The 13,003-nt window shown below is 34.3% G+C and overlaps 1 protein-coding gene across 5 annotated transcripts; it reads right to left on the bottom strand.

The window, feature by feature from the left end:
- On the bottom strand, positions 1–9,871 carry LOC148627367 (kelch repeat and BTB domain-containing protein 3-like). 5 transcript variants are annotated; one of them, XM_088571850.1, is made up of 6 exons: positions 9,838–9,871; positions 4,452–4,583; positions 3,080–3,204; positions 2,274–2,358; positions 1,292–1,914; positions 1–776 (listed from the first exon to the last, which is right to left on the bottom strand). In XM_088571850.1, the coding sequence occupies exons 3-6, from the start codon at positions 3,197–3,199 to the stop codon at positions 765–767; spliced, it is 840 nt and encodes a 279-aa protein (XP_088427976.1). In that variant the 5' UTR covers positions 3,200–3,204; positions 4,452–4,583; positions 9,838–9,871; the 3' UTR covers positions 1–764. The 5 variants fall into 5 exon arrangements, with proteins under 5 accessions (XP_088427976.1, XP_088427959.1, XP_088427941.1 ...); XM_088571833.1 differs by having other exon boundaries at positions 1–1,914; positions 4,420–4,583; positions 9,838–9,866; XM_088571815.1 differs by having other exon boundaries at positions 1–1,914; positions 9,838–9,865.
- Between the last annotated feature and the right edge of the window lie 3,132 nt (positions 9,872–13,003).

The following is a 13,003-nucleotide window of genomic DNA, read 5'->3' as shown; positions in this document are numbered from 1 at the left end:
GACAATGAAATCTTAACAAAACCTTTATTTAAACTCTAGGTAACGATAATTTACTGAATTAGCAGGTTGTTATACTTAATAATACAAATAACCATTATTTCAACGCTGTCTTATTATAAATTATTAGTCACATCCAGTCGTTGTCGGAGCTGTACTGCGCATATATATAATCAGTACTATCGCTATCTGAGTTGATGTTTTCTTCAGAATTACTTTGAGAATAGTTGTAAGAACTGTATTCAGTATCTTCTGTAATGTCTGAAAGATATTCTCCGTCTTCTTTACTTTTTTTTTCACAATGTTGACAAAATATATGACAACAAGAAATATTCCATGGAAGTCTGCACACTGATACGGCATGATCTTGCGGATAAAATTTTGCTAGCACCCTACTTCTTCTTACCCACCAGCTCCCTCTAAATTTGTGAGTTTCATGACTCATACAAAATTGCTTGACTTTCAGGTTTCTTGGATTGTAAACAGTCACAAATTTCCTGTTGTCAATAAACATTTCCCTGTCAGCAGCTGAGATGAATTTATAAATCTTACCCTTCACAAAAATACAGCACTTTGGTATTTGGTTCTGTCTTATCATTCGAGGATATTTTTCTGTTCTAAATGTTTCACTTTTATCATCAAATTCGAACAGCGTACCGCTAGTGGAGAATTTGTTCACCAGCAAAATGTCTTTTCCGCTACTTAAGAGTTTGATTTTTTTAACAGGGTTGAGAAACTCTTTCACGATAACTGATAACTGTTTATGGTCAACATTGTACCTGTATAATGAACTAAATCCATAATTATTTTTCTTATGGTAAACTTGTGGAATGCAACTATAAATTACAATTTCACAATCCATGAACACTGAAAATTGGACCTCTTCGTCATCATGACAAGTAAGAATTTCAGTTTGCGGGTAGCTTTTATCTTCCGTCCATGCTACCATCATAATTTTGCAATTGTTGGACGTGTTTTTCATTTTACCAAATAGGTACACTGTACCTTTTATCAAAAATATGTTCAAGATATCAAACCTATTAGCCCCGAAACAATTAAAGTCAAAACAAATACGTGGTGCCCAAATGTTAGTTCTCAAATCATATTTATAAAGATATAAAAACTGAACTGATGCCTCATGAAATGAGAATGAAGTCACCACGTACAGTTCTGTATTGTAGGCAGAAACCAAGGAGCAATCGACTCCCTTGACTGGCAATTTACAAAGTTTTCCCCAGTAATGTGCATCAAAGTTGTAATACAAAATATATTTGCCGTCAGATAGTAGTATTACCTCTGGATTTAATGCCTCCCAATCCCCAAGTTCAACTTTCCTTTTTCGAGATCGCAATTCTGTTTTACACTTCAGTAGACACTTTTCATTGTCCCCTACGGATTCACATATCCTCTTTAACTTTTTAAGCATACTGTATGTTAGTTTATTTATCTTAACGAGTGGAAGAAGCTCGTTCAAATAACATTTCCTTGGATGAAAGAAGAATCTTGTCCAATCAATTACAAACTCTGTCATCTCATCCCGCGAGATACGAGACGACTTATTACTGCTTAACAATGATTTAACTAAGTCTTTTGGAATTTCTAAAATTGTCTTTTTCTTTAAAAGATCTCTTAAATTTTCATAGACAAACACCTCTATCCGTGTTTTCAAACTGGATTCATAGTCATAAAGATATGACAGAACCCATAACCTAATACAATTGTCATTATTCAGAACTTCCTGTGATATCTGTTGTATGCATTCTTGTCTTAAGATTTTGATCTGCATGAAATCTGCCACTTCAAGAAGATTTTCTAGTTCTGACAAAGTTAACTTGCTTAGATCGCTACTTCCATCATATAGAAAATCAACAGCTTGTCTCACAGCTGGAAAAGTCAGACATTTGAGTTCCACAATTCCTAGAAAGATAGCATTGCACAGATAATCAGAACAAGTTAATTTATCGTGAAACACAATTGACAAATAAATCGCACTAGAAAAAAAAAGAAGAGCTATATTTTTCCTTGTTCTCTCTACGGTTATTATAATTTGGGAGAATATTTCATGCGTGTTTTCCACTAGTGAAGTTTATATTTTTAAAAAGAGTAGTTTTACAAACTTTGAAGTCACATAATTATGTCGTATTAAAGTCACCCTTTACTAATCTTAATCGTCACTAATACACTAAGTCCAACCTATATGTCTTTTGCACATACCGAGCTGATGCTTTCCAATATCTACTATTGAAGTGAATATTAATTTTGATGACATCACTCACCAGTTTGTTTCTCGGTTAATCCACTACTGTACATACTTTCAAAAAATGGACATGACAGAAGTACACACCAATGTGCTTTTAACTCCTACAATATGGATTGTTGTAGTTGTTTATAATAAAAATGTGCATGACAGTAGCAACCCTATTCAAGAGTTTTTTACCCAACAAATACTTGTAATTCTAAGGCAAAAAAAAACTCTCCAGTCAAATAATTCTTTTTCGTGTTTTACAATGTCAAAGTTTCCTTTTCGTCTTTTGCCTATCCCACACTTGATATATTATGAGCACTTCGCGGTGTTTCTGGAAAAAAGAACACTTACCTTACCGGTGAACCTGGTTCATGATCCCAGTTTTAGTGGCGCCAGAATTGCCCTTATATATTGGATTCTTTGCACATGTTATATCATATCTTTTGTTACATGTTTCTATTTTTTCCTGTCTAGAAGTTTATGTACCGACACTAAAATATTTCTTTCGAATGTCACAAAGAATGTTTTATCGATACAATTAAAGCAAACCATGTGAACTGTATACTGCCAATCATGTGTTGTGTGCTCCTGAGCATGTGTATATTGGAAATAATGAATTGTACATGAATTGTATGAGAGTTTGGATATTCATATTATCATATTAAATTATAATACTGCATAAAAATCATCAAATAAAAAATCACTATAAAAAAGAGTAAACTATCAATTCGAGAATTCCAGTGCTACAATGAGAAAAATAGAAAGATTGTGGGACTAAACTCAGGATAATAACAATATAAATATCCTGCAGCAAATAAGTTTATATGTAGTTTATACCTGCCCTTCGTCACCTATAATTTTAACGTCCAAAAGGTCGGACTGTCCTTCTCTTTGTTCTCTTAGTGTCTTCAACAAATTATATTCCTGGTTACGAAAAGTGTCTCGATTTATATCCATTTTCACTTTAAAAAATAAAATACTTTTTAAGTTTATTCATCTTTGTTTTTGACAAACGATAGACAAATTATAGATGCAACAAGGTATAACAACGTTAATTTAGGAACACTCCAGATAAGAATCTTGCAAAATGTGATTCATGGTGATATTTTGTTTCAAACGTTTTAGTAAACATAAATGAACATGTAGTTTTTCATAAAAACCTTGTTTTAGGAGATAAAAATTATAAAGAATGTACTGTGTGATTCAAAATTAAGGAAGATAACTTTGTAAATGATACAAAAATACGATAGAAACTATTGGATTTTTAATGTGAATTATCTCCTAAGGGCAGACAGTTGGAACAAATAATTAAACATTTCAATATTACAGAATTTGCATGATTCTTATGAAGACTACTATTTAATGAGAAATACTTGGAGTGCCTTATGAAAGTCAATGAGTAATACTAAAAAATATTATGTTTATTATTTAAAAAAGTAGTATTATAGTCATAATGCCGATGGGAATATACCGTCACGCAAAACATAAGATATACATGTAATACTGTTCGTCCCATATTTTTGAGAAGAAAAATAATTTAAATATGAAAATGAAAGTAAAATTCTACAGATCATGTGTTCGTTAAATAATTGTAGTTTACAATTTTACATACCAAAAGATAAGGTTTTATGACACAAGTACTGTTTTTATTAAGAAAACCTATGAAGATAAAGAGCACATATTCACGTTTTGTGGAAATCTTCCGAGTCAAAATATAAATAGTCATCAAATGTTTATTTTGAAATTTGAATACCAAATCGTCCCATTGGATGGTTCGGCCCATTTGATTAGTTACATCGGTGTTAATCATGGAACATAAAACTACGTAACAGATTTTAGCCCTACTTATGGACAAGAAATGACGTTGCAAAATGAAAAAATGTCCGATACACCATGATACATTATGATCAATGAGTATCCACATATTTATGTTTTCTAGAAAGTTCGATGAATCACAATCACAGTGTATTTTCTTCACTAAAAAAATAAGGCCATTTCAGAACATTTACAACAAACATGTATGGATTAGAAATATGAAACGGGGATACATTTTTTTTCAGTTGAACGATATATTTAGTTCTAAAAATGTTGTTTAAATATTATTGTCACCAAAGGTTCCCATTCTCAAAATTGAAAAAAATCAAAATATATCCCCGTTAGTGCAAAATTGTACATACGAATATCACTGTCATATCATCAACGTACATACCAGGGGTTAAGGTATCATTACGAGAAGGCTGGGTCTGTTACAAATGTAGGAATATTCCTTTAGGTCTTCAAGGTTCATAAAATTTGTCCAATATTGAAGTGATAACTTCCTGGAAGAGACATTTCTTCATATCTATAAATAGAGAGAAAACTGTTGATTATTTTAAACAATGTGTAATTTTACTGAAATAGATATAAGTATTTACAAGAACTTCAAATTGAATTCAAATATCGGAAAACGGAAAATACTTTTAAATAAATCAAACTGGTTTATTTAATCAGATGAAGTGGTTTATATGATGATGTTTCCTTTTTCCATGTCCAATTCCCGACGCATTGCTCCATTCGCCATTCCTGATTTCCCATGTCCAATACCCCATACATTGATCGATTCGCAATGCCTAATTCCCAATATCCATTCCCTATGTCCCAAACCCCATGCATAGCTCAACTCAACATGCCCATTCACCATGCCTAGTTAACCAGGTCTCATTCCCATGCCCATGCACTGGTCCATTCACAATGCCAAATGCCAAATATTCCATTCACCATTAATGCTCTATTCCCCATGCATTGCCCTATTGCACTTGCATTGTTCCCAATGTCCCATTCCCAATGCATTACTGCATTCTCCATGCAATGTTCCATTTTCCATGTCCAGTTCCCCATGTCCTATTTACTATGCATTGCTCCATTCGCCGTGCAATGTTCCATTTGCAATGTCCAGCTCCCCATATCCTATTCATCATGCATCGCTCCATTCGCCATGCAATGTTCCATTTGCCATGTCCAGCTCCCCATGTCCTATTCCCAATGCATTGATCCATTTGCTATGCCCTTTTCCCATGTCCCATTTCCAATGCATTGCTCCATTCGCCATGTCCAGCTCCCCATGTCCTATTGCCCATTCATTGATCCATTTGCCATGTCCAGCTCCCCATGTCCTATTCCCCATGCATTGATCCATTCGCCATGCCCTTTTCCCCATGTCCCATTCCCCATGCATTGCTCCATTCGGCATGTCCAGTTCCCCATGTCCCAATCCCTATACATTGCTCCATTCGACGTGCCCTGCTCCCCATGCCCCATTTCCCATACATTGTTACATTCCTCGTGCATTGTTCAATTTGCCATGCCCAGATCCCTATTTGCAATTCCCGATGCTTGGCTCCATTCGCCATGTCCAATTCCCCATGCCCCATTCCCTATGCATTGCTCCATTCGCTATGCCCAATTCCCCATGCCCCATCACCCATACATTTCTCCATTCGCCATGCCCTGTTCCCCATGCCAATTTACCTTGCATGGCTTCATTCCCCGTGCATCGTTTCATTTGCCATGCCCAGTTCCACATGTCCCATTCAACATGCATAGGGCGATTCGCCATGCCCAACTTCCCATGTCAAATTCACTATGAATTGCTCCATTCCCCATGCATTGTTTCATTCTTCATGCATTGCTTGATTCGCTATGCCCAACTCGTCATGTTCCATTCACCGTATCCCACTCATCATGCATTGCTTCATTTGCCATGTCCTGTTCCCCATGCATGTGTTTGTAAAAAAAGGCTCTGATAGAATTAAAAAGTTGCAAAAAGAGTCGCTAGAATAATATTAGATTGTGAATAATGTCATGTTTTCTTCAATATTACGGTTATCATTTCCTGATCAAGTTATGAACCACAAAACCATATTTATATCTTAAATTGTTACTGAATTAGTGCCAGATTATTTACCGTTGCGATCAACGTCAGGTTTTCGTCAAGAAATATAAGTAATCAGCCCCCACGCGGTCGTCTATGGTCATTTAGACAGTCAGTAGGATTATGTTGTGCTGGAGGATGAGGCGTTAGCCGAACCCCTCCAACATATCTACTGGCTGTCGAAATAATCATAGATGGTTACGGGAGCTTATAACATTTTGGTAAGATTTTTTTAATCTATATCAAATGATAAATTATTTTTAGTATCGAAATATATTTCTTCGAAGTTTTTCGAAATTCATTCAATTTTTACCTGGTAAAATCTATTTTTGTCTTGTCGACCAGGTCAGATTATTGAAATGTACACACTGGCCGCGATCGGTGGCGTGATTTATCAAATCACGAGTGGTCAACACAAAGATTTCTGCCAAGACCAAATCTCAGCTGTTAAAATTTGAAATGAACTGCTGCCAACCATACCATATTGTAACTATTTAGATTTATTTTTGAAATATTGTTTTCAACACTTTTTTACAGTTGAACAAGTGTGGACACAGACTGGTATTGCCCGAGGGGCAAGTATGGACACAGACTGGTATTGCCCGAAGAGCAAATTTGAACATACATACGGTTTGTCTTGAATGTGTTTACATTGTCTAGAAGACTCCTCCATTTATTGATATCAATAACTGAATTGTGCACATGTTGATTAATACTCAGTAACTTAATAACCGAGATCAAGTACGTTGGATATTCGATGTTCGATATTCGACATTCAAACATTTCAATATCAAACTGAATATCTAACGGTAAAATTTTACCGTTTGATATTCATTCCTGGCTACTTTTAAGAATGTCAACTTTAAATGAATATCAAATGAATATCAAACGGTTATCTTTTTCTGTTCGATATTCGTTTGACCTTTGTTTCCGGTTTTTATATTGAATATAGAACGGATTTGAATATCAAACTGAATATCAAACTGAATATCAAACAGGATTTTTTTCTGTTCGATATTCGTTTGACATTCGTTTCCGGTCTATATATTGAATATAGAATTGATGTTCCTAGTGTATATATAGTTAGAGGAGAAAACTCAAACCTGTACAATACTTTCCACACTGGTCTATATTTCATACCTAGCACCCTAGCAAAAGTGCAATTTCAATGGAAAACACCATAGAAACCATATTTTTTATTTAAATTTCAGAAAATAGAGAATAAAGGGTCAAAATCTTCATATTTCATGTAGATTTACTGAATTCTTGAAAATAAACATGAAATTACCCCCAGCAAACACTAGCAAATAAAATTTATTTCTGATACCCAGGCAACCCCCTTATTATATCAGTAAATGTGCTCACTTTGAATAAAAACTGCACTCATGTCAAGATGAAACTTTTTTGACTTCAAGTACAAAGTTTCATCATGATTAGTTGAAAAATATATATATGTTATAGCAAATTTAGTATCAGTGGTACATTTATGACTCGCATGTCCAATGGTCGAAGGAAATAAGGTCCCTCTAAAATGTACATTTTTTTAATGCAATATTTTTTTGTGATTTTTTAAATTGGTTGCATTATATTATGTGTATTTGATGCAATGAAGTTCAGTTTACTCAAGTTCCAGCTGCTTTAATGCCAAAAATTGGGTTTTATGCCTGCGGCCATGGTCAATGCACTTTTAGACCATGTATAGGGGTACACATATGAAAACTCATTTTATGATGCTGACAATGACTTAAATTGATCAACTTCAAACATAAAGTGGTCTACACATATCAAATGTACATTTAAAACAATAAGAAGTGGCTTCAAAGCTAAAACTGTCACTCCAGATCAATTTAAACCAGACCTGAACCGTCGCACTTGTACAGTTCATAAACATTTTACACACAATAACATGTACACGTACATAGAGTCATAATGTGATGGTTTTCTATAAATCGGAAATTAAAAAAAAATGGTAATGTCATAGAATATTTAGACTCAAAATATTCGGCAAATTATTTTTATTTAAATATCATTAATTCAAAGAAACGTTAAAGATTTTTATAAACTGTAAAAATTTCTATAAAATTTCTATATCAATCTAGGCCTGTAACTTAGTACACGATGTATGGTAGAACGAGACTTTGTGTTCAAGACTATTATCTGAATATAATAGCATTAAAACCTATGACTTTTCAACACTGTATACTTCTATTCCCCATACTCAGTTAAAATCCCGACTTAAAAACATTATACATCGTTGTCTTTCCAAAAAAACTGGTACACCTAGATACAAATATATAGTTCTTGGTAGAGATTCCTTATACTTTGTAAGAGATAATTCAAAATCATCTTCCAAATATACAGAGGAAGGTGTTTACAAAATGCTGGAATTTTCAATCGACAACATATTTGTCCAGTGTGGTGGACGTGTTTTTCAACAAACGGTCGGCATTCCAATGAGAACAAATCGTGCCCTTTTATTTGCTGACCTATTCCTTTACTCTTATGAACCTGACTTTATAGCTGATCTGATCCGAAAGAAAGAACATCGTTTGGCTAGATCCTTTAATCTCAGTTTCCGCTATATAGATGACGTATTATCTTTAAACAATCCTAATTTTGCGGATTTGATACAAAGAACTCGAGCGAAAGGATACTACAGACACTGTGAAGTCAGCCTCATATCTTGACCTACACTAAGAAATCGATGGTAAAGGAAAACTATTGACCAAACTTTACGACGAACGTGATGACTTTTCATTCAGAATTGTCAACTTTCCTTTCATCTGTGGCAACATCCCTTCAGCACCAGCGTATGGAGCATTCATATCACAACTCATACGTTATGCCACAGCTTGCCGAGAATACGCAGACTTTTTGTATCGCGCTAGAATTCTAACAAATAGGCTTCTGGAGCAGGGTTATGTTGCTACAAGAAGTCATCACTACAAAAGTGTTATGGCCGTCATCATGAACTCGTGGATCATTACGGTGTATCCATTTGCGCCATGAAAACTTGTTTGTTCAACATGTCATAGTTGTCCTTACCTCTTTCGTCTACCCAGGACGATTTTTTATAAACAACTCGGCGGGTGTTTATAGAAAAGCAGAGGAGGCTTACCCTACCGGTGCACCTGGTCTATGCTCCCAGTTTTTAGTGAAGTCATTTGCTCATTTGCTCATTTGCTTTTGTTACTTTGTATGTATGATTTAGTTACCTTATGTTCTTTGTTGTATATGTCTGTTTTCCATGTCTGGTTTTTGTCCCTGGATTACATTCTTTTGATTACCGCTACAACCTTGGTCCCCTTGATTACTCTTTGTGCATGCGTGTTGCCATAGATGTCACAGCGGTACGAGTTCGAGTCCCGCGAAGGGAAAGACCAAAAAAATTGCATCGCAAATTTGACAGTTCTAACATTATATATATATTTTTTTTTTAATTTTTCGTTTTTATTTGTTTCCATGCTTATATCTGTCTACTGCACTTTTTCAGTATATATAACTGAAAAAGTGCAGTAGACAGATATAAGCATGGAAACAAATAAAAACGAAAAATAAAACGACAGCAGAACCATGCGATATTATACTCGCATATAATCTGCATCAGAAGCACTGGGTGAAATACTCCAATGAACTCATGACTCCGGATTCGGAACGATTTAAACAACTTTCCTGATAATCCTACCTTAAATCAGCTCTAAGTATAAGCTACTATTCAGAAGCTGTCTGGACTCAATGCATACGTTACTGCTAAGAGAGCCTGAAGAAAAAAGAAAAAATATATAAGGTATATATCTTAAGTTATAATTTTAACTAAACAATATCAGACAATGAATAATGACCATAAATACATATAACCAAACATATGAATAATACACTACCAATGAGATATCACATGAATGAAACACGTTTTTAATTTCACCAACCCTGCAGAATGAAAAAAATCCAAATCTAAACTGATTACATGTACCTGTACCCAATTGAAAAGTACTCACCTCACAATTTTAAAACTAACGACTTCGAAGAGAAACGAAACATAATATCATAAGCAAGACAAACGAGCTATATCGCCAAAATGACAATTTAAATAACACTATAACAATAAAGTTGAAAATGATAGCACTTTCCGTATACCCGTTACATCCTTCATTTCTAGGACATCATTGTTTTGAGAAGATAATTCGACTGTCTTTGTTGAAATAAACCACTAAAATCTCCAAAAATCTTTCGTAAAACAGTTTTAGTCAATCATTTGCACGATATGAGTGTCTCTGACGATCAGCTGACTGTTCCTATACTTGATTTCATTTTGATATCCGTGCTAACTCAAATACTCGATACTGATAGACACGGTTTGCACTCATATGTGGTATTTGTAATACATGACGGGCAGAAGGGTTTCTTAACGCCCTTGGCTATCATTTGAGGTATCTCACGGACGGTGTAAAGCATTGAAGCGTTTACCCATTCCCCGGGCATGGTCATACCAACGAATGTGAGTTATGGTGTATTCGGGAAATTATTTGTCATATGACCATGTTCATTCATTAAATGCATTATCACGTGATTTAATGTGGCTCCGTGGTCCAATTAGTAATATGTACGCTATATATTGTACTCCCTACAGCATTTGCTGAATCCTTGACCCAGTAAAATACTTTTTGGGATAAAATCAACACTTCCCAGTGCATGTAAGGCAGAAAGGTAGGTCAACTTAATGGTGCACGTCAGTTAATTGATGAGAATTCTCCTAGGCCGAAAAAAAAATGTTATGTTTCCGATCACCATTCTAAAATTTTGTCGGGTCGGTAGGTAGGGATTTATTTTTATTTATTTTTTTTAAATGGAATAAGTCATAGTGACACCAAACTTAGAATACAATAAACCAAAGATGCAAAAAACTAATAGACTTAGTCCACGACCTTATCTCTTTTAGGATTCGGCGCTTGAGATGTTTTTTGTTTTGACGGTGGTGGTCAAAACAGAAAAAAATATTTAATTCAAGTGCCGAATCCTAAAATGTATTATCCACGACCAAGAGCACACTCACGGCACGTGTGTTTACAATCGAATCTAAATATAAACAACCACTATTTCTCTTTGTTTTTCCAGCTAGGATAGAAAAAAAACATCTATGGCTATATTTTCTTTTTTTCTGAAAGACAATCAGACAGATATATATATATATATTTCAAAATAAGAAATAAAAACTTTTGGGAAGGGGGTCGGTAGGTGGGTCGGTAGGCTGACCGGAAACAAAACATCTTTTTAGGCCTTATAGGATGGTCTATTTATTACTCCAACAATTGTCTGGCAAGCTATTTTGTCGCAAAACACACTGTATTGGGGAATCTGTTGAGTTGGGGTAGTCCAATTAGCTACCCATTTAGACATTATGTAAACGTAAAAGTACAGTGTACATGTATTAAGTACATTCCCGAGGAGCTCCGACGATTTTTAGTTTTGTTATATATGTATATGTCAGACTGCATGTATTGACAACTCTAAATATGATTTTTGATTAAAATAGTTTATGTTTATGACTTCATGCCAATAAAGTAAAGTTTTTATATGTACACAAAAATATAATTTTAGTCACATTCATACTTAAACATTTGTTAAAAGGGCGGAGCTTTTATCAAGTATCAAGGCATTAATACTACACAAGTAAAAATAACTCAGTTTTGTTGAATTGTGAAAATTTACAGGATTTGATAAAATAGAGATTCTAAAGTTAATGACAGTGTTGTGAAGTACTGAATGTACATATGCATTATGGTAGTTCTGAGTACATATACATTATGGTAGTTCTGAAACCAAATAATACTGGCAGTGCTTCTGGATAAATTTTATACAGCTGTAAAAGAAGTACTATAGTATAGGTAACATTTTTCGGGCTATTTAGAGGTTTGATACAAGATTTAGTTGAAATATTTATTTTGAAAAGTTAACTGTGAGCCAGTATCGATGGATTTAGCCTTAAAGTCCTTCATATACCGGTATTGTAATTTTGAATGTTTTTTGTTGAGTGCATGACTGTAAGTGGGAAAATTTTACAGTTTTGCAGTTTTATTCTCTTTTGATAGAGAAGTGTTTAACTAGGACTAATGTAAAAACAAAGACCTTAAATATGTAAATTCTTAGCAAGTCACACACACAGTCTGCTATTTTGGTCCTTAGGAAGAGTAAATGACAGGATTTTTAATTAATTGAAATGGAGCTTGCCAAACCCCGAATCTACATATATATATTTTAATTTCAATTTTACTAGCTACTAAAGGAATGCTCCTATTTAACTTTGAGTTTATGGCCCCTACCGTTTTTTAAATTCGGGCCATCCATTTAACTGACAGATAACATAATGTTAGTTTCTGTTAATCTAAAAAAAAAACTGAGATTCCAGAATTTCACCAAGCCAACGAACATAAAGTGAAATGGTCAATCCTTAACATGACATATCAAGTTCAACACATCCATGCAAGTACGCCTTCCAGAAACAAGTATTGCTATATGTATATGAACTGTCTTATGGTTATGGCAAGCCATTGTGGAATTTGTTCCCCGTTTATTGATGTCAGTAGATATTTAGTAACATATGCATAATTCAATTATTGATATCAATAAATGGATGAGTTTTCTAGACAATGCATACACATTCAAGAAAAAAAGTATTTATGTTCAAATTTGCTCTTCGGCAATACCAGTCTGTGTCCACACTTGTTTATATATAATAAAAAAAAAACTCCCGATAATGCATTTTAATTCATTTAACGAATGAACGTGGTCACATAACAATCGATTTCTCAGGATAAACAATGACCCACACTCACGGATATAACTATGCCCGGGGA

This window comes from Perna viridis, chromosome 1 (assembly GCF_037379345.1).
Source record: "Perna viridis isolate PV_CMFRI_1.1 ecotype Kerala chromosome 1, ASM3737934v1, whole genome shotgun sequence".
Lineage (NCBI taxonomy): Eukaryota > Metazoa > Mollusca > Bivalvia > Mytilida > Mytilidae > Perna > Perna viridis.
This window is presented reverse-complemented; position numbering and strand designations above follow the sequence as displayed.

Bases quoted from the DNA above. Each gene is read 5' to 3' on its own strand.
- LOC148627367 (XM_088571833.1), bottom strand. From the start codon at position 3,199: ATGGATATAAATCGAGACACTTTTCGTAACCAGGAATATAATTTGTTG. The intron at 2,359-3,079 runs GTATAAACTACA...TCCATATTGTAG, and splicing joins TTATAGGTGACGAAGGGCAG to GAGTTAAAAGCACATTGGTG. The intron at 1,915-2,273 runs GTGAGTGATGTC...CTATCTTTCTAG, and splicing joins ATTAACCGAGAAACAAACTG to GAATTGTGGAACTCAAATGT.